The sequence below is a fragment of the Ixodes scapularis genome, unplaced genomic scaffold, assembly GCF_016920785.2.
Source record: "Ixodes scapularis isolate PalLabHiFi unplaced genomic scaffold, ASM1692078v2 PGA_scaffold2__306_contigs__length_199485367, whole genome shotgun sequence".
In the NCBI taxonomy this organism is placed as follows: domain Eukaryota; kingdom Metazoa; phylum Arthropoda; class Arachnida; order Ixodida; family Ixodidae; genus Ixodes; species Ixodes scapularis.
In genome coordinates, this window is record NW_024609857.1 from 57,627,861 (window position 1) to 57,649,318 (window position 21,458).

Below are 21,458 nucleotides of genomic sequence, written 5' to 3' on the forward strand. Positions count from 1 at the left end.
AATTTCTCATCTACAGCTAAGAGACCGATTACCCGTTGAGGCGCATCTCCATCAAGGCTGTATAAACATAAAGAGCAAACCAATTTCTGCGCGCGTTTAGTTCACCGCTGCTGACTCCACTCCGTTCTTCCGATGAAGTGTAATGGAACGATGCTCCGCATCACCCCATGGTTCCCCTCGGGAAGATGGTGTAATTTTTTTGGGCTTTCTGGCGTCCTAATTCACAGTACGTATAGGTAGTAGACCACTTCTCCTCACATCCTCACACTCCTTCACGTTCGCACCCTCTTCGAAGGGCCTGAGAACCTTGACGTCGTCCTCGACATTGTCCTAGAAGTCGTCCTTGAGGACGTCCTAGAGGTCGTCTAGAGACGTCCTCTTTGACGTCGTCTTTGACGTCGTCTTGGAGGTCGTCCTAAAGGTCGTCCTTGAAGTCGTCTTCAAGGTCGTCCTTGAGGCCCTCCTTGAGACCGTCCTCAATGTCGTCCTTGAGTTCGTTCTTGAGATCGCCCTAGAGATCGTTCTAGACGTCGTCCTCGACGTCATCTTAAAGGTCGTCCTGACGCCGACTTTGACATCGTCTTTGATGTCGTCGTCTAGGACGTCGTCCTTTAGGACGTCGTCTTGGACATCATCTTCGAAGTTGTCCTGGACGAATGCTATCGCAATTCGTAAACAGCCAACAATAGTGGTTGACACATGGTTAAAGTCAGCGAGCAAGGTGAGGAAACTGTAAAAGAATACAGGAGACAGGTGTGCTCCTGTGGTGTACAGGTGAACGCACAACTCGCTCTGTCACCCAGAAGAGAAGAAGAAAGAAGTTGACATATTGTCACGGATGACGAGGTGACGAAACAAAGAATAACTGAGGAAACTGAAGCGTTCAATGGGGCGAACTTGTGCCCAAAACAAAAAGTCAACAGAATATAACAACAGAGCGTCGCGGCGTCGAAGTCGGCGTAACAGCGGAATCGAACACTACGCGGAGCACCTTTTGTACCGGCGTGGGTGTCTGAAATATTCGGCTTAGAACATTCGGCGCGTAGAACATTCGGAACTCCATGACAGAAGAAAGTCTTTGAACTTGCAAGAACGACAAGTAGAAGGAATAAATAAAATAAGATTCCGCTATGTCTGTCTATGCTGGAAAAAGCGGTGGAGAAACTGCATCGTGACGTCGCCGGTGGGAGGAGCCTAATCTCCATCGCCAACCAACTACATCGGAAGAGAACTGCACCGTGACGTGTCCGGGGACGTCGCCGAACAGTGGCGGTTGAGTTGAAACTACATCGTTCTTTTTTTCCCTACAGGGAATTTCGGAGAATCGCCGAGTAGGCTAGCGCACACCAGCTCGGAGCACGTGGAGCAAAAGCTCGCGCTCCAGAACCCCGGGATCGTGGGTTCAATTCCCGCTCCCGCCCGTTCCCATCTGCTGGATGAGCATCGTACCGGCGTGCGATCGTGTACTGCGCGATGCACGTTAAAGACCCCGGGCTAGCAGTTGTACTGCACTGGCTAAATTGCTTATCTACAGCGGGTAACAATGTCGCCATGTTCAGGCAGACTAACCTCCTGCTGTATAAATAACTAACGACAAATTTTACTTTTTGACTATATTTGACTGCGTTAGTGCAACTTCTCTCGTGCTGCACGAGAAAAAAAGAATGTTCCTTTGGGGGTTAAATTTGTGGTGAAGTAGGAAGCAAAAAAGAAGAAAAGAGAATATTTCCCTCAAGTTGGGTTCATAGTAGAAGAGAGGGAAGAAAAAAATCAGTTGTTAGCCCCACGGTGTGTATGGTCTTTTCTTTATGTGTATGCTTATTCTAGTTCAGCTGGCCTGACCTGAAGTAGTTGCTTTAAAATAAAGCATATATATATATCTCTCTCTCTACCTGAAGTATGAACGAACTAGCTCAACTTAAGCCTGTTACCGTTGCTTGCTTGGCTTTTCGCTCAGCCAAATCGCTTATATGGGGTGCACTCAAATGAAAACACAATCGTGTTAAATGGTGTAAGAGTATCTAGAATATTTATCGATAACGCCGCTGAACTTGCATCGCTCTAAGAACTTCCTTTTTGTGAGCGCCTTCTCTGCTTGAGTTTGTTGGAAACACAGCCACTTCGATCCGAGGCAATCGATGATAGCGTTGGTGCCATCACCAAGTACGGGACCCACAGAGCACTGGTGAACACCAATGTTTTCGTCGCTCCCGACGGTTCCCTGGAAGCCGCCAGCGGCGTAAAAGCGTAGAGCTGCGAGGACTTGTTGTTCGACCGTCAGCACACGGGGCCCTTCAAGACAACGCTGGAGCTTTCCGCGAAGCTGGTCACACAGCCAGCGAGTCACCCCTTTGGTCAACCGGTATTCGCCCGCAAACCTCACATCGCTCGGCTCGAAAGCATCCCGGTGATCTCTAAAAACTTGATCCGCTGGCGAAACCAACAGTAGAGATGCATATGTTAGGGTCGCCATGTTTTACGATGCAGATTGATCTTCGGTTTCGCATCGACCACTCAGTTAACTGCATCGTCAAAGTACATCGTTACGACATTTTGACGTCACCGCCAACTGCATCATTTTTCGAGCATAGCTCGAACTGCATAGGGAAAAACTACATTTCAACGTCATGTCACGTGACCCGAGAGAAGAGCCAATCAGTGCCTGATGCAGTTATCTACATCATTCAGTTTGCGTTCCAGCATAGATAGACTGGAATCGAACCCAGATCTCCCGTGCGACCGTCAAGCGCGCTAACCATTTGGTCACACACGCTCTCGCTCGACGACACGCGTGGCAACATAACCAACAGGCACGTGCTCATGGCATGAGAACTCTAGGGCACGGGGCAATGGCTTTAGCCATAGCCTCCTCTGTATTCACAAAGCGTGGCAGATTGTCGACGGAGCCATAGACTGCGCGGTCGCAGATTTGAAGCGCGAGGGTCTCGTAGCACAGAACATCAAAGATCCAGTTCTCGGGGAACCTAGAGCGCCTTCATACACACGCGCGCTTTTGCTTGAGTGGTGGCATCCCAGCCATTTTTCTGCCCCATCGTTTTTTTATTCATATTGAAGTGCGCGCAATCCGGTGTCACTTAGCTCTAGCGCATCGCTTTGGCTAATGCATAGACGCCATTTTACCGCCCAAGTCACGCGCCGAGTTCGCGAGAGCGTTATGGCGCTGGCACATTCAGGGCTACAATCGATGTCTTCACCCTGAGACAGACAGACATGTAGGCACCCTAGGGAAACCCAGAGCTGTTTTTTGGAAGAGTTTGGCCTCGAAACAGCCCCTAGCGGTGGTCAATTGCTCTAAATATCTGACACAACTAATTTAAGCCATTTTAGCGTCGCTAGAGCGAAAAGGTATAACTCTCGGTGACTGAAAACTTGGCGCATGTGAGGTTTTCGTCACGTCCATATTCAACGGCAGAATGAACGAACGTGCGCTCAAAACCAGTGCCAACTTAAGTTTTTTTGAGCGCTAAAATGTATTCCAAGTTAAAAAACCAACTAGCCCAACAATCTACTCTATTGCTAGAAACAGCGTCTCAGCTGAGACTGGGGGAAAGGAAGTACTGCCAAAGCCAGCGTACGAGCTGAGCGGGACTCAATCCGCGTTTCGAGACGCTCGCGCGCTCCAGCCTTTACACTGTTTTCTTTCAGCCAGTCTCGGCTAAGCCGCTGTTCTACCAAGCCGACCCAGAGCAAACTGTCACCGAGACGCCGAGATTGAACGCTTCTACTTCACGCTTTAAATGTCGTTTGCAATATTGTGACGTCACGGTCTGCTGATTGGTCCACGCTGTGTCATCTTTTTAGTTTACGCTCTAACCGCAGGGGCAGTATTCGGCGCTGGCGGAGGCCTTTGCTTCACCCATTGGCCAAACTTTCCCAATAAACGGCTCTGGGGGAACCTGGACCATCAGCGCACAGCTTTTGCAGCGGCCAGGACCCGAAACACAACTTGTTCGCTCGGGATAAGTGTGTTTCGGCGTCTGGCCGCTGCAAGGCGCCAGTCACGTGGCTTTCCTCTCATTTGTTGTTCGCCGCTCCACCTTTTTTATTTCGGCGGCCGCTTCTCGTGGCGATCTGCCAGGCTTTGTCAGTATATAGGATGCTATGCCTTCGCGCATCGAAGCGTTTAAAAACAAAACTTCCTTTTCTGACAGAGTAACAGAAGGATGGCTCACGCAGTGCTCCCCCAGGCCTTGTATAATATACACCTAGTAAATTTCTCTGGAGAGTTTTTCCTTATATCAACCTATGATAGCGGTGCTGGCCAGATTTGAAGTACGTACATGTTCAGGCTTGACAGTGCGGGGGCAAGTGAACCCCTATCGTCGACCTCATGGACATGTTATGTTCACGTAGCTATCATTAATACATGTTCCTCTCTGTCTCGCGTACGCTCTAACACAAGTTAAGGGAATGATGTATACCACGCGTGAGATTCTGACGTTGCTCGCTGACTACAACCATGCGTATAATGCTTACCAACAAGCCCAGCTCATCACCCTTCTATCGTGATTTCTGCAGCAATTTCTAATCTGCTGGCTTGCTTGGCTCAATTCAACGCGATACATGGAACGCGCCGAGCGGCTGAACTCGCGTCCTCTACGGCACGGCCAGTTCACGCGACTCCTAAGCGCGACTCGGCGAAGCGTTAACCCCACTCTCATTTCTTGTGCCACCCACATGTAGTTCTGCAGAAATGTATGCAGTAATGTACACCAATGTGCGGATTAATTTTTTTTAATTATTATTATCTATACATTATTTCAAAATAGAGTAGAATTTGAGTGTGTGCGTTTGTTTCAAAAACACGTTTATGAGACATGTGTGCAGCTGACGGCGTGTGTAAACTTTGACTATCTGTCAGCTTTTACACAAAGAATTAGAAAGGCAAATACTGCGACCCACGGCCCGAGCTTGGCCGATTTCCAGGTTGATAGCACCTTATCACAGAAAATAGAACTTGTAATGTAACCCTCCTGAACACGACGCAAGAATTGAAAGGGGCTGTGCAACGATGTTGTGTTAGAATGATTTATTTATATATGCATACACGATGAAAATAGCTTGAACGACGAAGACGACCTGAAGAAACAAACACGACAGGACGAAGCTGTCGTGTTTGTCGTGCTGTCAGAACTTGACACCATATTTTACAGAAATTTTACTGGCACTAGTGTAGCTCAAGTATGCTCGTACGCAGCGCCACTGACCAAAAAGCCTCTTTGTCGCGAGCGACAGCGATTGATGTGCCGACGCGCTCTCCCATTTGTTCGTGCCCGCGTTCCGTTTCCAATTTGGGATGACATGGCAGATTTGACTCGACCTCACTCTCGAGTAACGGTTCAATACCTTGGCGTTAGAAAATCTACGCGCGTCCAGCGTTCTTTTTTTTCTATCTGGATTGTCACGTGACATGACCCACCGGAGTAACGCGGAAGGCTTCGAACACAACGATGGTGGGCGAGTCAAGGGGACCATGGCGGACCGCGCGTTAGCAAACGACAGGGGGGAGGAGACAAAGGCGGGAGAGGAGGACTTATCTAGAGAAGTTAATTTCAAGTAGAAAAGTTTACTTTTAGAGCGCAGCTCTTAGGGGCCCGTTCCCGGCTTGAGCGGCGTCGGCGTCAGCGTCGGCGTCGGCGTAACCAAGGTCACCCCAAGGTCACGCGACCCCCAAGGTCATCCCAAGGTCACGTGACCCCCAAGGTCACGTTACACCCAAAGTCACGTGACCCCCCAGGTCACGTGACCACCCCCAGGATCACGTGACCCCCCGCCGAGGTCACGTGACCTCCCCGATGACGTCATCGTCACTGATGACGTCACCGGCATCCGCATCGTCATCGTCATCATCACTGATGACCTCACCGGCATCCGCATCGTCATCGTCATCATCACTGATGAAGTCATCAGTGACGTCACTGATGACGTCACCGGCATCCGCATCGTCATCGTCATCATCACGGCCGACGTCATCAGTGACGTCACTGATGACGTCACCGACATCCGCATCGTCATCGTCATCATCGCTGATTACGTCATCGGAGTCCGCATCGTCATCGTCACTGATGACGTACTGATGACATCATCGGCATCGTCACGTGACCCCCCAAGGTCACTTCACCCCCCCCCCCAGTACCCTTTCCTACTCCTCCTCAAGAGCTGCGCTCTAATTCGGTGTTACAGGGAGTTGTAAACGGCTTTCACTTTTTTCTTTCAGTCTCTTCTTCGCGACACAATGACGTAGTCATGGGATCGCAGTGTTGACGTCTTTACGAGGATCAAACACATAAGCCACATTCGAATATCATAGTCGAGTGTGGCTTATGTATATATTGGAGACGAGCACTGCGTAGCACTTGATTTGGGTACGTAACAAACAACGCCTCGACGAGCATTCGGGTTGTGGCTCGTGTCCAACCGCCGCAATGGTGTGAATGGCCGATCCCTGAAGGCCGGTTCAGACACTTGCGTTTGAGTGCGTTTGACTGCGTTGCGTCGAGAACCAAAAGCGAGTCACCGGCACATCTGTGCTTCGTATGAAGTGTGGAATCCAATTCAAGGAATCATCTTGGCACGCGATAAGCAGCAGGGATGTCCTGGTTTCTTGCAGCCGCAACGCAGTCAAACGCAGTCAAACGCAACTGTCTGAACCAGGCTTTACATTGTTTTGAACGCGGCACGTGATCTGTGCTATGTCAACGCCAGCGCGTGGCTATAATGAATATTGGCAGAATATAACTGGCTCCAGATCACGTGGCCGCTTATTTTGGGCTGCGAGTTAAGAAAATAAACACAACTTTTTTTTCTTTTTTTTTTTTTTACTTTTTGCGGTTGTAATTGCGTGAATAAAAAAGCTATTACGTGTTTCGTAGATTCTAAACGTCACGGGAATCGTTAGAGCAGCACTTACTGAAAGAAGAATAATCGTTGCATTGCCTCTTTTAAATGTCATGCTCAGTATATCATCGCAAACCTGTGTGTGTGTGTGTGTTTTTTGTTTTTCTTTAATTTACTGCTGCCGATTTCCGAGACAATTAGGCTACTCCAATTATCGGGAAAATGAATGACACTTCAAGTGCTTTATGAGACAGTGAATGCACTGACATTCTTTATGGCGCGAGTGAACGCAAAACATGATAAAAGTGTGAATAAATGAAGAGAAGAATTAAAAAAAAGCTGTATTTCACAGTTTTGCAGAACGTTGCCTATTGATAACGAAGTAATGATCTCATTTTGTCTTCCATAAAATATAGTCACAAATAAGCTCGAGGTAGTTTGTCAAGCTGCCTTTTGATATTAAAAAGACACTGAGTCCGCCCGCCCCCCCCCCCCCCCCCCCTCCCCCCAATTTTTTTATTTTTTTCATTTTTGTCAGGCAATTTATTAAGGTGTCAGAAGACTGCCCAGTCAATATAGCTTTAATAATAATAATAATAATAATAATAACTTTATTTCCATCAAATGATGGGGGGCCCAAAGGAAAAAAGCTGCAGTAGGCAGCTTGACTGGTCCTCGGGCCCCTTACATTCGTCAGCAGCAAGCAGGCGGAAAAAAAAAATACAAAAAATACAAAAAAGGCAAAGTATATAGTGAAACCGTTGCACATCTCCGGTTGACATTTCTACAAACCAAGGTTCACCCAAGTACAAAACATAGAATGATCACGTACAAAAATATAAGCGCAGGTCTTGGAAGGTTAAACTATCAAAGTCAATATCATCAATGCTAAAACTATTTAGTAAATGTGGAAGTGTGAAATTTAACATTTGATAGCCATAATTTGTTCGTTGCGTGACCATCCTCCATTTCTCTGCGTTGCGGGTGGAATAATGTGGGCAAGTTTCCCTTAACGACGCAAGTCTTTCCAGAAAACACAATCCCCTTTTCTTTTCACTTTTAAAACTTGTAGCGAGTCTGTACTGATATAATTTAAAAATGTTAATTATTTTACAAGTCTTAAATAAATCGGCAGAATGAAAGTCATATGGCACATTACATATTCCTCTCAATATTTTTTTCTGGAGCAAAAACAGTTTTTCTATATTAGTCATTGTGGATGTGCCCCAAACTAGAAGACAATATGTTAAATGGGAATAAAATAGTGATTTATAGAGCAACAATTTAACGTTCGTTGGTAAAACAGATCGGTAGCGATTTACGATTCCAACTACCCGAGCAAGCTTTGGAACAATATAGTTTATATGATTATCCCAGCTCATTGTCTCACTAAAAAACACTCCGAGTGTTTTGAAACAACTAACGATTTCGATGGGAGACGAGTCAAAGCGGAGAACCTTTGATATAACCAGAGACTTATTTTTTGGTCGAAATATGACGGCTTTAGTCTTATTAATATTAATTTTCAGTGAGTTGCTATCCCCCCAGCCTTTTATATTTAATAGAGTAAAGTTCGCCATATCAATTAATTCGTCACAGGTTTCGCCAGAAAAAAAAAAAAAAAATGAAGCCAAAACAATTACAGCTGTTTGCGATTTTGTGTAATGCAAAATCAAAGTGTAGCTCTAAATTTAGAGGGGAAAATGACGTCACCTGACTTAGTGCCACGCCACCTATACAGAAATTCAGTTTACCTGCTAGATTTAGCGGGAAAGTTGACATCAGGTGACCTCAACGCCAATTCAGTTTCCCCACTAAATTGATCAGGGGATTTAATTAGTGTATAAGTCTGTGAGGTTCCATAATGCAACCAAATACTTTACGAGGGGGAATACAGGACACTCCCCGCGAATACAATGGCCTCGGGGAGGAAAGGTTTTGTGCACTTTGAATGGGTGGATGTGTCATGGCATTGCGGTTTTCCCCTTTAGGATCGGATGGTGAGTAGCGCCGTCTCTCGGTGCGAGATATTTTACTACCGGCCGAACGTCTTTCAGTGTGTGCACGCTGTTCGGTCGCGGCGGCGTAGGTCGTCTGTTGAATTTAAAAAAACCTGCGGACACTTTATTGGTGACTCATTTAAAGGGCGCGTATACGTAGGATGAGCTCTATGTCTGTATTCTGTTATATAAACCGCACGCATGTAGCTCAATCAGCGAGTATCGAAATTTGTACGGGCGGTTTGGAAAGCTGCTCTAATAAATGTGGTTAGTCGTAACCGCACTTCAAAGCAGTACGAAGCAACTAACATTAAGGAACTATGTCGACGCGAGAGGCGCGTTTAGCAGACACAGCAATGTAATGTGATATACTTCATCGCAATCTATTTGCAATTATGATTATCGCTAAAGCGCCTGAGAAGGCACCTTGAGTAAACGACCCTATTTTTGCGAGCTCGGTATGTCAGGAATTTTCCAAAGCGTTGGTTTCGGTAATGTCTGGCTGGCACAAAAATTCTGATATCAGGAGTGGGGTTCTGTGTATTAGATATGAGACGATATAACCGAGTGATCCATTTCTCGCTATTTTCAAATTGCGAATAGATGGTGCTTTGCAGCAGCCCAACGCAACAGAAAACATATTCAGAAAGTTGGGAATCATTTTTTCTTACTTTGTGGATAGTCAACATTATTCCTAATGGACCATGCTGGCCTTGACCAAAGTTGGTTTGGATTATTTTAGTATTTCTACAATAATAATTGAAGGTGCAAACTCAGATTCCACTGAAAAATGTCATTCGACAATTTTTTTGTTGAAACAATATTTATTGCACATTGAACAAATATGTACAGCTTTGCATTCAACAATCACCGATCACTGTTTACACAGACAATAACACTTTGTACAAATATATACAGCTCAGCATTCAACAAACACGGATCATATTTATGTTTTACACACAGATTTTGAACAAGGTACGTCAGCATGAGAAACGCGACGCCGAAGTTGTTTACTTGCGTAATTTGATCTGGAGGGAAGCGATAGAATGACAGGTTTTTGCCCTGCAAGGTTCGGTTCTTGCACTGAAGAACGGAGCACACTGTCCCACCTGCCATCTTCACTGACTGTTTACAGCGGCGAACGCGTCATACTTGGTACACTACAACAGGACACTGTAACGTGTCAAGCGCGAGACACATGCGCGAAAAATCCATCCGATCCGACGTCCGATGCGACAGTCCGAACGCCGCTCCGAATCGCCGCACGCGACAGTTTGAGACACACGCTTCCGACCTTGCATGCGACACGACGATCCGTTCGGCTCCGCCCAGGAGATCCAAGCATTCCAGCGAAGGTCCGCGTTCACAGATCTCTGGTCCCATGTTGACGGTTTAGCTCACACGAGCGAAGCTAGAAGCTCGTTCTCGTTAGCGCGTGCATTCTTTGCCGGGGCCATCTTTCTTGAATGGGTCAGCGGGATCCACGCGTCCGGATTCCCGGCGCCCGTCCCGTTTTCTTGTTCGTCCCGCCAGACCCTGTACGTCATCATGACGTTCGCGCTAGCTGTGCTGTCATTGGCTGGACGCATCCGACAATCCGTCCGCCGTGCGAAACTATCTGGCGCGTTGGACGCACGTCGGATCGCCGATCCGACGTCTGAAGCGACCAAATTTTTCGGATCAGGCGGTCGTATTGCCGGATCGGACGTCGGATCGGATGGTTTTTTCGCGCATGTGTCTCGCGCTTCATCCGCAGAGAAGGTCGCCGGTACCAACATGCCGTGACAGGTCGCGCAATGGTGGCCGCTGATAGTCATCGCGCCCGGCCTAGCCCGGCGCCCGCGTGATCGCCTGCCCGCGTTTAGCATCGTCGGTAACGCATATCGGTCACGTGTTCCGGCGGGAAGAGAAAATGGGAGAGGTGGTGACAGAAAATAGGGAGAGAGACACACCCAAATTATCCCGCGCCACCAGGGGAGGAATTGGCGCGGCCATCGCTCCGTCTAATGCAAATGAGCGGAATGTCCTGTATTCCCCCTAGTAAAGTATTTGATGCAACGCGCGCGGAAGGAGGAGGAGGGGAAAGGAGGAGGAGGGCAGAAGAGGAGGAGCAGGAAAGGGGGAGAAGGGGAGGATGAGAGGAGGAGGAGGGAAGGATGGGAGGACGAGGAGGAGGGGAGGAGGAGAGAGTCTGAAGGAGGAGAAGGGGCATAGCCTCCCCTTTGTACCCTCCCCTCATCCTCCTCAAAAGCTGCGCTCTAATTTCGTGTTACAGAGATTTGTGAACGTCTGCAATTTTTCGTTGCTGTGGACGCAACCGACACAAATCTGCGAAGCAGCCTTAACCAGCCATTAATAGAGCACTGGGGAGCTTCATATATATGATGGAAGTTTGACAAAGCCCTCAGTAGCAGCGGGCTGCGCGGGCCCCGCCATATCGCCACTCAGATAGATGCTATAATTACCGTATTTTCCGAACTATAGACCGCACCCGGTGCGAAGACCGCAAATGCAAATTTGGGGTCAAAAATAAACATTTTTGCTTAGACAGTCCACACGCCGTGCATAGTCGGCACTTGTAGTGCCGAGTTCGAACGTATAAATTATCATAGACAGTACGCCTTGACAAATGCCTGCTGTATTAGCTCACAAAAAAGTTTGTACCTTATATAGATCAACATTAATATACTCCGTTATTCCCAAAATCTTTCACGTCTTGTCGCAGTGAATGCTCTAGAAAAAAAAATCCTTGTATAGTCCACACCTGTAGATAGACCGCATCGTGTAAAGTTTTAACTTTTAAACATATACAGTCCGCGAACTATAAGGTCCGGAGAATACGGAAATCAAGGTTCGCTGTAAAAACAACAAATTAAAAAAAAAAAAAAAGAAACGCACACCGGATATTGTAAGCAACTTATTTTTCGCGGGCTCAATATTTTGCGATTCAGCTCAAAGCTAGAGTTTTGGAAGAAATCGCGGATTCTAATTTTCGCGACGCGATGGGATCTCAATGTAGATTCCAATGAGTTTACATTTCACCGGAATTTTTCGCGAGACATATTTTTCGTGATTTGTAGGCGATTCGCGAAGTTCGCGAAAATTGACTCGTTTACAGCATTTACTTTAGTAGCCTTCTTATTTCTTCATTGATTGCGCAGCGAGAGACAGCAGTAGTGCGGAATTACTTTCTCATAGTGGCGCGCTCTCCCCGTCATTTCAAGTATGGTTCGCCATGTTTGAAGCTACGGAAGAAGGTTGGCACAACGTCGGAGAGAGGGCGCGCAAATATAAATAAGTCTATTGCGATGTTGCGACTCCTAATTGGCACTCACAAAAGGGGGGGGGGGGGGGGGGGGAGGAGGATTCTTTGTACAATCTGAGCAGAAAAGCTACCCCATTCCCCGGAGATCTCTACGTCAGCGCTCCTCCGCTCAATAGCGTGACGTTTTTACCACGTAATGCACACCTCCGGGAGCAAAGGAAGGGCTTTCTTTCCTGTGCGAATACCTCTTTAACCACAAGAGGCACCACCTCTAAATTCCCAGAGAAACTAGATGACTATGCCACCCAGTAGGAACGCACTATTTTCCTGACGTCACAGAAAAAGAGGACCATTCAACAACGTGCTCGCCTGACACCAAGAAAAAAATAGAGAGATTGCTTTTTGCGTTAGCCTCCTTGGCGCATTATAATGAAGGGAGAAGTGTCGTTTTCTTTAGTGTGCAATGTGTGTGTGTGGAGGGGTGGGGGGGCGATGCTTCTCTTGTACTGCTTATGTCGCAACATACTAGTCAAGTGAAGCGTCTGCGGTCGGCGCAGACGCTTCACTTGACAGCTATTTTGTTTCAGCGCACGCGCAGTGTGGGTAAACGCGGACTCGATTGTAAACAGCAGTCTTGTGCAGTGTCCGAGCTGACACAAACTTGCGTTGTATCCTCTCTCTCCCCCGTATTTAGGTAAATATCAACACGGCGTTCCAAGTGACGGAACTGGAGTACTGCCTATCACTCGTAAGCTGCGCTCTCGCAACTCCTATTTTTAAACAACACTCGCTGGATAATGAAGGAGAAGACAGCCCATGGAGGAAGAATGTCTATAGAGTCTAATTGCATGCAGGGGGACTGTGTGGCAGTTATTTACGCCGAAAACTTTGTTCGACAAGATTACTACAAGATGCTGCTTGAGATAGTCCCAGAAATAAAGGACGTCAAGCCTGGGGAGCTGAAGAGTTTTAGGTAAGAAACCAATTTAAGCCACGAGGAGGCAAGGATTTTGTTTATGCGTTATGTCAGTCATTTTATTTTGCGTAATAATAATAACATATTTTCGTTGTCGTGGTAAGAATGACAGAATTGCAACTATCCGAAGCGGACAAATTGCAAACAGTCAAACGTGACCCACATTTAAAACAAGCAAACAAAAATACAGCCGATAAGTCTTGCAGAATGTTGTTTCTGACTCTCATATCGCCGCTTTCATATGCACAGATTGTATAAACAAAGTATCGTTGCGATATGCGTACAATAAACAATAAGAACGTTCAAAGTGTGACTAACAAAACGTAAGTACAAGTGCAAGTACAAGTACAGGCTAGCGAAAGCGATCTGAGAAAAACTGTAGGATGTAAACAAAATATACAAAAAAAAATATATCAGGCATTCGGATCAATAAAAATTGAACTGGCTCAAATATCATTCAATCTCGAGCTAAGTCGGCTCATTTGCAGGAAGTATGCGAAGAACGAGGTTTTTCTCTTCGCATACTTTCTGCAAAAGAATATCAGCTGCAATGCGCAGCGCACATTTTTTAATCGATTTTTATATAGGAAATTTATACCGTCCTTTCGTTTTGAGAATATAAAAAAAAATATTTGTTTTACAGGCTCCCAATGTTACAGCACATCATTGTAATTGGTGACGCAGCACAACCGTAAGGTCATCAGTTGATGTTTCTATCGCTTTATAAACGCCATGTAGCTTTATGTTAACAACCACGTTCGCGAACATGCAGAGGCACGATGACGTACAGCCAGCTGATGAACTCTGCCACACAATGCCACATGCAGGAAATGCAAGTCATCGCATCGAAGCTTCAGTTTGACGCTCCCGTCAACATCCAATTCACGTCGGTGAGACGTCACGGCGTTATATTAAAAAAAAAAAAAAAACATTTTTTTTTAAACAAATTTTGTGAAAAGCGTAAAAAAAGGTTCATGACGAAATGGTGAACCCTGCTCATTTCAGGAAATGTATTTAAAGACTAAACAAGGTCGAGGAACTTGAATTGTTTTATAGAATGAAATGGCAGAGAACTGAAATAAAGGTTATTGCGCCGCTAGGCTGATAAGCGATCATAATGAAAAGAAAGAAAAATACCTTGCCTCTAGGTACAAAAGTTGGAACGACAAAATGCACACGCGCGCACACGCACACACACACACACGCACACACACGCACGCACACACACACACGCGCAAGCACGCACAAACACATACGCACACGCGCACACGCACACATGTGTACAAGGTCCAAGTGGTAACAAAAGATGTGAGGTTGTTGGTGTTGAGGAAGAGGATTCTTTTGTAACCGCTTGGACCTTGCCCACCTGACTGTGTGTAGAATTCAACAAATTTACTAACAACAGTAATGTATAAGATATGTTAGATTTCGGCATTTCTTATGTTACGTCGTTAACTACAATTTAACTTAACGAAGCGAACCAATTTTCTATCGGTGTTTTTTACTCCGTTAAAGTATCTGCGTTTCTGACAGAGTTTTTCTAATTTTATCTTTAGTAAAAGAAACTCTTAAGATAATTTATTAAAAACCTTAGGTACATAATCAATCAGTCAATCAATAAATCACAGCTTTATTGTGTTTCCAAACAGCTTTAGATGCCTTTTTTAGGGGTAATATTACGTGGCCACTCCATATTTAGCATAAAAAACTTCAATAAATTTTCTATTCGGCCTTACTGTTCTTCCTTTGGCATTTTCCCCTTTATGTTTGTTGTTGAAAAAATGTTTTATTATAATATCATACTCCATCTGGTTTCTAACACGCAAGTTGTATAGTTCTTTATCCATATAGTTTTGCGGATCAGTTTGTTCACTTGGTTAACCGATATTTTTGGCAATCCTTTTTGGATCGATTCTATTTTTAATTGTAGATATTTTGCACAGTTTCTGTAGACTGTCATTCCATATTGAAGTGTGGACTTGCCCAGTGAATTGTATATCATTCTTAGTATGGATCGAGGGACCAGATCTTGTATGTGCTTCATCTGCGCCATTAATACGCTTAATTTGTTACAAATTTGTTCTACATGAAAATACTGTTTAATATGTTCGTCTATAAGCATCCCTAGGTATTTGACATTATGAGCGTAATTCAGCGGGACGCATGAGCAATTATCGCAATTCTGCTAGAGCATTTGTATTGGCAATTCAGTCAGGATTTGTTTCGTCGGGTATCGGAAGCATGTTACTTGTGTTTTAGGAAAGTTCACAACGATATTTTCGGTACCATTCTGTTAATTCTTAAATGTCTTGTATCATCTTTACAGCTACTTCGTAATTTTTGTGTGTTTACAGCTACTTCGTAATTTTTGTGTGTTTACAGCTACTTCGTAATTTTTGTGTGTTTACAGCTAGTTCGTAATTTTTGTAGACAATATACAATTACTGTATATCGTCTGCAAATTTAACATCTTTTTTTTTATTTAAGCTGGGTTATCTCGTTAACGTATAAATTAAAAGTCGTGGACCGAGTGCTGCACCTTGAGGTTCTCTCTGCTTCTTTTATATATTGGCCCTAGTCGTACCATCTCATACCGGTCATTAAGATAATTCTGATATAAGTCATGCATCTTTCCCCGAATATCAATACTGTGTAATTTATCTGGTAATATATTATGGTTTATATTTTGGAAGGCCCTACGACAGTTTATGAATAAAGCAAGAACATATTTACTACTATCTATATTTTTATTTACATAGTCAAAAAAGTATTCTAACAAGTCACTGGTTCCTATCTGCTCCCTGAATCCATATTGCTTGCGAGTTATTGGATTACATCTTGAGATATAGCTCCGAAGTATTTTATTATTATATAATTTATCACATACAGTACGCATGCTGGTCTAAAATTAAGGCTTTTGTTTTGCCTTTTTTGTATATGGGCCGAACAATAGATGTTCTTAGAAATACTGCCACTAGAAAATATACGATTCTATAATTGTAGTAGTACCGGTTTTAATATATTTACATGGAATTTATCAGTCTTAAGGTGTTTAACAATTTCATTCGGATGACCTTCATTCATATCGGGGGGAAATAATGAATAGGGCAACTATTTCTTATTTCATTGTTGTTTTTTTATTGCCGTGCTGCAAAGGGTTTTGATCGATTGTACACATTCCGTGTTGAAGCCATTTCTAGTACTTATAAGTCTTGTTCTGGTCCAAAGTTTGTTTAAATTCTGCCCTCAATGTGTGTGTGTGTGTGCGTGTGAGTGCGTGCGTGCGTGCGTGCGCGTGTGTGTGTGTGTGTGTGTGTGTGTGTGTGTTTTAACATTTGGTTTACTAAAGTTCAGCATTGTGCAGTATCCCTTGTCTCAGAAAACTTAGTCCAATAAAAGTTTCTTTTTGTGGATCCCAAAGTAAAGGTCCCGCTTATCCTCCTGCCTTCGATCTCTTCGTAACTTAAATCGCCCGCAATATTTATTTAATTTAATGTGGTATAATAATAAATTGTGTTTCTTACGTTGTCCTTGGGCAGGGCACAACAGGAAAGCCCAAAGGAGCCCTACTGTCCCATTTCAACGTTGTCAACAATGCGAACGCATGTGGTCACGAGCTAGGTTTTCACGAACAGGTACGTGCACTTTCCATGGAAAATTGTCTAGTGTGTATGATTAGACAGCAGGAAGCTGCCTTGATGGCGTCTGGTGTCTCAGTTGGAGGTTAAATTCAGACCCCGTGAAAACTATGTTTTCTTGAAGAATCTGCATATTATAGCAGGGCTAGGTAGTATCGCGATACAAATGTATCGGGATAGTATCTTAGAACTATTTTGTAATATCTGTATCTCTGTATCTAGATAGCTTAAAACATGTATTTGTATTTCAGTAGTGAAATAAATTTGCGATGTATCGCTTGTATTGCGATAATCTGCCACGGTTGGGTACTTGGTTACATTTGTTGTAAAAACTTGAATCTCGGTTTTATACGATAAAAAAAATCGTTTTGGTTCAAGGAGTATAAGAATTTGTAATATGAACCAGGCACATGACCTCCTCTACATGAAGGAAGCTTGGTTGCCTGGTATACTGTAGTCATAAAAATATTAAAAGAAAACAAGAAAGAGAAGGGTGGTTCGAAGAGCGGTCACTTTAAAAGAAATAGCAGAATAATCTACTCCTAGAAAGGCCCTCTGCTATCTCCGCTTTAGCAGAGCAAACACTGTAGAGGAGGCGAGTGGAGAGGAGGAAAGAATCACTCATGTTAGCCTTTTCGTCATGCATGACGAGTAATCGTTGGTCTCACCGAAAAACTAAAGGCTACAATGATTTTTTTTTTTTTTTGCTGAATTTGTAATTTTATGGCTGTGAAGTGATAAAGGGTTCGAGGTAAGTGGAAGTGAATAAACTGAGGCAAAAACAGGAATACGGTCATTTGCATTTGCCGCGAAATGCCCCCTCACCCCCCACCTCTGTTCGGAAAAACATGCTCTTTTGTATCCATCTGTATATGTAATAATATTAATAACAATAATTACTTTATTCACCATATCACATATGAAAGGAGCTCGAGAAAAAATCTGACAAAGCAGCTTGACGGGTCACTAGCCGTCAAGCATAAAAGCATAAATTATTAATAACAATAATTACTTTATTCACCATATCACATATGAAAGGAGCTCGAGAAAAAATCTGACAAAGCAGCTTGACGGGTCACTAGCCGTCAAGCATACAAAGCATAAAAAAAGTAAGCAAAATCAACAGAAACAACCACAGAACGCTATTGTGGTAACATAAAAAGATGACTAACAGGTCATGCAAAGACACATGAAATCAACAATGACAAAAATATGCTCAAGAAAATTCTGCCTTAAAACAAGACAAACGATAAACAACAACATATTTATATAAAAAGTAGATAGTTACGTGACTCACGCGGGCTAGAAGATATCATATCAACGTTCGAATTTATGAAAGCGTTTAGTAACGTTGGAAGTGTTCTTCTAATTATCTGAAGGCCGTAATCTGTCCGCGATGTATCAACTCTCCAGAAATCTGAGTGCCGAGAAGGATGTGTAAGTGTTCTTTTTCTAAGGGATGGCAAGCTTAGCAGGAAGCTGTTTATCACAGGATATTCTTGTTCATACTTCATGATAACCCTGTATTCGTATTGTTGATGTATTTTTAGCACCCCGAGTTTTTTTTCAAAAATTTCGTCCGTGTGAAAAAGGTAAAGCACGTCAAACACGAGTCTTAACGCTCTCCTTTGTAGTGAGAATATTCTATGTATTTTTTTTTGTAGTGGTACCCTATACCAAATGATAAAAGTCCAAATGAGATACAAATAATGTGTTATACAGAAGTAGTTTCATACTTGATGGAAGAATTATGCATTCCGAAATACTTTTTTTGCTGGTTTCGCAAAAGGATCTCAGGTACGTCCCGTTACATAAAAGGCACATGTATCTCAGTACAGTGTTGTATCATTGATATGGACACCTCCGTCCTCCCCCTTCCCCCCTCAAAAAAATAAAATCGTCCATAATGTGAGTTGGCCGTAATAATGAGACAAGAATGCAAGGCTCCCAGTTTGTACCCGAAAACTGTGTCCGTATGATCGGGTATTCATATCAACAAAGACCACATTAAGGAGACACGACTATCAGCTTTTTGGCCTTAAAAAAAAGAGCCGAAAAGGTTCTTGAAAAAAAGATAAGACCTAGAGACGAATTCTAGAGTACTTTAATCCCATGAATTTGAAAATCACATTTGTTGTCTCTGAAGATGTAACTAAACACGAGAAAACACGAAACACCTCCAAACGGTTGTTTCGTCATACCAGGATTTTTCGGCCGCAAAGCGCGTGTCGCTCGTGTTCCTCCGCACTGACATTTTGTCCTGACGTGACGTGTTACATTTTTTTTTTTTTTTGAAGATAGCGAGAGTGCGAGTGCACAGCTTTGATCGACTCTGAAGATACGCGAGAGCGGAGATTCCGAAAACTCCCGATATGACGTCAAGCTCCTGAAACGAGGGGCTTCAGCGGTACTTTGAGACACCTCCGTGCACCAAATGAAAAATAATCTCGATATTCGTGATCCTGGAGGCCAAATGTAGACGATTTAAGTGTTCTTCCTCAAATACAGAACCGCTTCAGTTTCCCTTTAAAGTATGTGCATTTCGGTATTTCTATTCCAAAATACTTTATGGTGTATATCTGCTCAGCCCTGTTAGTAATACAGGGGAAACACTTTTTTTTATGTATACGCTATACGAGTTGATTATTTCTACAATAAAGCGAATGCGAGTTTCATTTGTTCTGGAAGCGCTGAAACCAAGGTACTGTGTCGCACTTGTGCATTTTGGCTTTGATTACTTAGTCAGAAATCGTCGTCGCGCCACTCAGTTCATTCCACCATACTTGGTGAACATCGTACCTTCTAGCCGATTAACTTGAAGCTGTTCTCTCCATTCTTACAGCATGATCGTTGTGTAAGGGCCCCGTCACACATATATGACTTCTTAGAACCGAGCGCCTTAGCACCTTTGAAAATCTCTTACGATGAAAAAACATTAGAGAGCCTGTTATCCAGAGTTTCCAACTGATCGGTCCATGTGGTTTATGGTCCGTGTTTTCCACACGAGGTGCCTGGAAGTGGCAAAAGGGGTAATCGTCTGCAAATGCTTCCGCCTTTTTACCTGCTTTCCTCCTCACCTCGCGACAACGCTGCGCATGCGCACTTACACTCAATCTCCGCAGCAGGTGTCCGCCATTAAATTGCAAACGCTCCTTGGGGTTTCAGTTGCACGCTCCCTACAATCCAGGGTCTCTGGAAAACGCTGGAGAACACACTGGCACGCTGGCGCCACCTATGTGGTGACCCTGCAACCGCATTTTACTAGAGCGAATGTTTTGCGGTATTTGCGAAGTCAAATGCATTTGCGGTTTATCAGAAAATGTAGTTTATAACTTTGATAAAAGCTTTTCAAGCCAAGAAAAAAATATTATGAGCGAAAAGGAGGAAATATACGGTACCGCCAAGTGTTGGCTACACGATAGGTCGCGCCTGTGTATTAAAAATAATATTAATAATATTAAATAAATAAATCAGTTTTATTGGGTGTTTAGGAACAACCATTCGGTCTGGGTACTGACCAGTGTTGGACAAAATACTCGATAAAAGTATTTAAGTTAAAGGGACCATGAAGGCAGTTTCGAAGTTTTATTCGACGGTTGAAATGGATGTCAGGCACGTCTCAGATACTGTTGACCAAGTTCTAGCCCGAACAGAAGTTTGGGTGCCGCGCCAATCGAGCAAACAGGCGCGGTAATAATGACGACAACGGGCTCCTCGTCTGGCGATTGGTTCAAACGATAGACGCGCTCTTGGTTTCGATTTCGGTGGTGAGATGTGATGAAAAAAGTTTATTTGAACGTTGGATAATATTTTGAAGTTGTAGTTGGGAATTAATAGGTGTCATACCGTGTATAAAAGCATAATCTGAAGCGGTCCCTCCGTTTGTCACTGGTTGAACGCATCCCGCACTGCTACCTGGGGCGCGTAACAAGCATCGAGCAACCATGGACAAAAAAAAAAGAAAAAGAGGTACGAGCGCCGGGGGCGGCGGACTTTTGGTTTTGGTTTCGTGCGTCGTCTCGTGTTCGCTTTGCGAACTGGTGTCTCACCAATCATGCCGCGTTTATGTGCAGTAGTAGGTTGCGCGAAAGGTCAGCTAAAAACGTGCGGTCGCTCGGGCGACGTTAGTTTGCATAAACTGCCGACCGATGCAGCAATGCACAGCATTGCTGCATCGGTCGCCAATCCAGAGTTCTCCGTCCTTTGCAGCATCTCCCGTTCAGTCGGCGTGAGGTCGCTGAACGGGAGCTCAAACTCGTTTGCGAGCGCGGCGTTGTCGTCCATTTCTTCCAGGTTTTCTTCACAAACCGCCGTGTACTAGAGCGAACCATGGAACCACACTGAGTGTGCACTAAATCCTACCGATGCCGACAGTGCTCCCTGACGTCACTTCTCTTTCCAGAGGCGAAAAAGGGAAGAAATCTGAATGTTTGTTTCGGTTTCGCAAATTTATTTGCAGGTACAAAAATAAGAGTCACAACGTTCTAGAAACAAATTGTGTGGCATGCCAGGACCCCAATGCTTCCGAAAACACCTTCTTTTTTAAAAAAAAATTAAATTGCCTTCATAGTCCCTTTAAGTTTCTAAATATCTGCTTCATAAAGTATTTAAAATACTACTCAAGTTACTTTTATTGCAAAGCATCTTCAGTAGAGTACGAATCGTTAAAAATGTAATTCAATTACTTTTGAAGATACTTCCGCATTGCGTAATTTGTATCA

The 21,458-nt window shown here is 44.1% G+C and overlaps 1 protein-coding gene across 1 annotated transcript in view; it reads left to right on the forward strand.

The window, feature by feature from the left end:
* LOC8026594 (medium-chain acyl-CoA ligase ACSF2, mitochondrial) overlaps positions 1 to 21,458 on the forward strand; it is a 65,835-nt gene that overhangs the window by 6,569 nt on the left and 37,808 nt on the right. Inside the window, exons 3-7 of the mRNA XM_029987457.3 lie at positions 12,818 to 12,871; positions 12,978 to 13,096; positions 13,743 to 13,790; positions 13,872 to 13,989; positions 16,639 to 16,734. Coding sequence (XP_029843317.2) covers positions 12,818 to 12,871; positions 12,978 to 13,096; positions 13,743 to 13,790; positions 13,872 to 13,989; positions 16,639 to 16,734 — 435 coding nt within the window. The remainder of the gene's footprint in view (positions 1 to 12,817; positions 12,872 to 12,977; positions 13,097 to 13,742; positions 13,791 to 13,871; positions 13,990 to 16,638; positions 16,735 to 21,458) is intronic.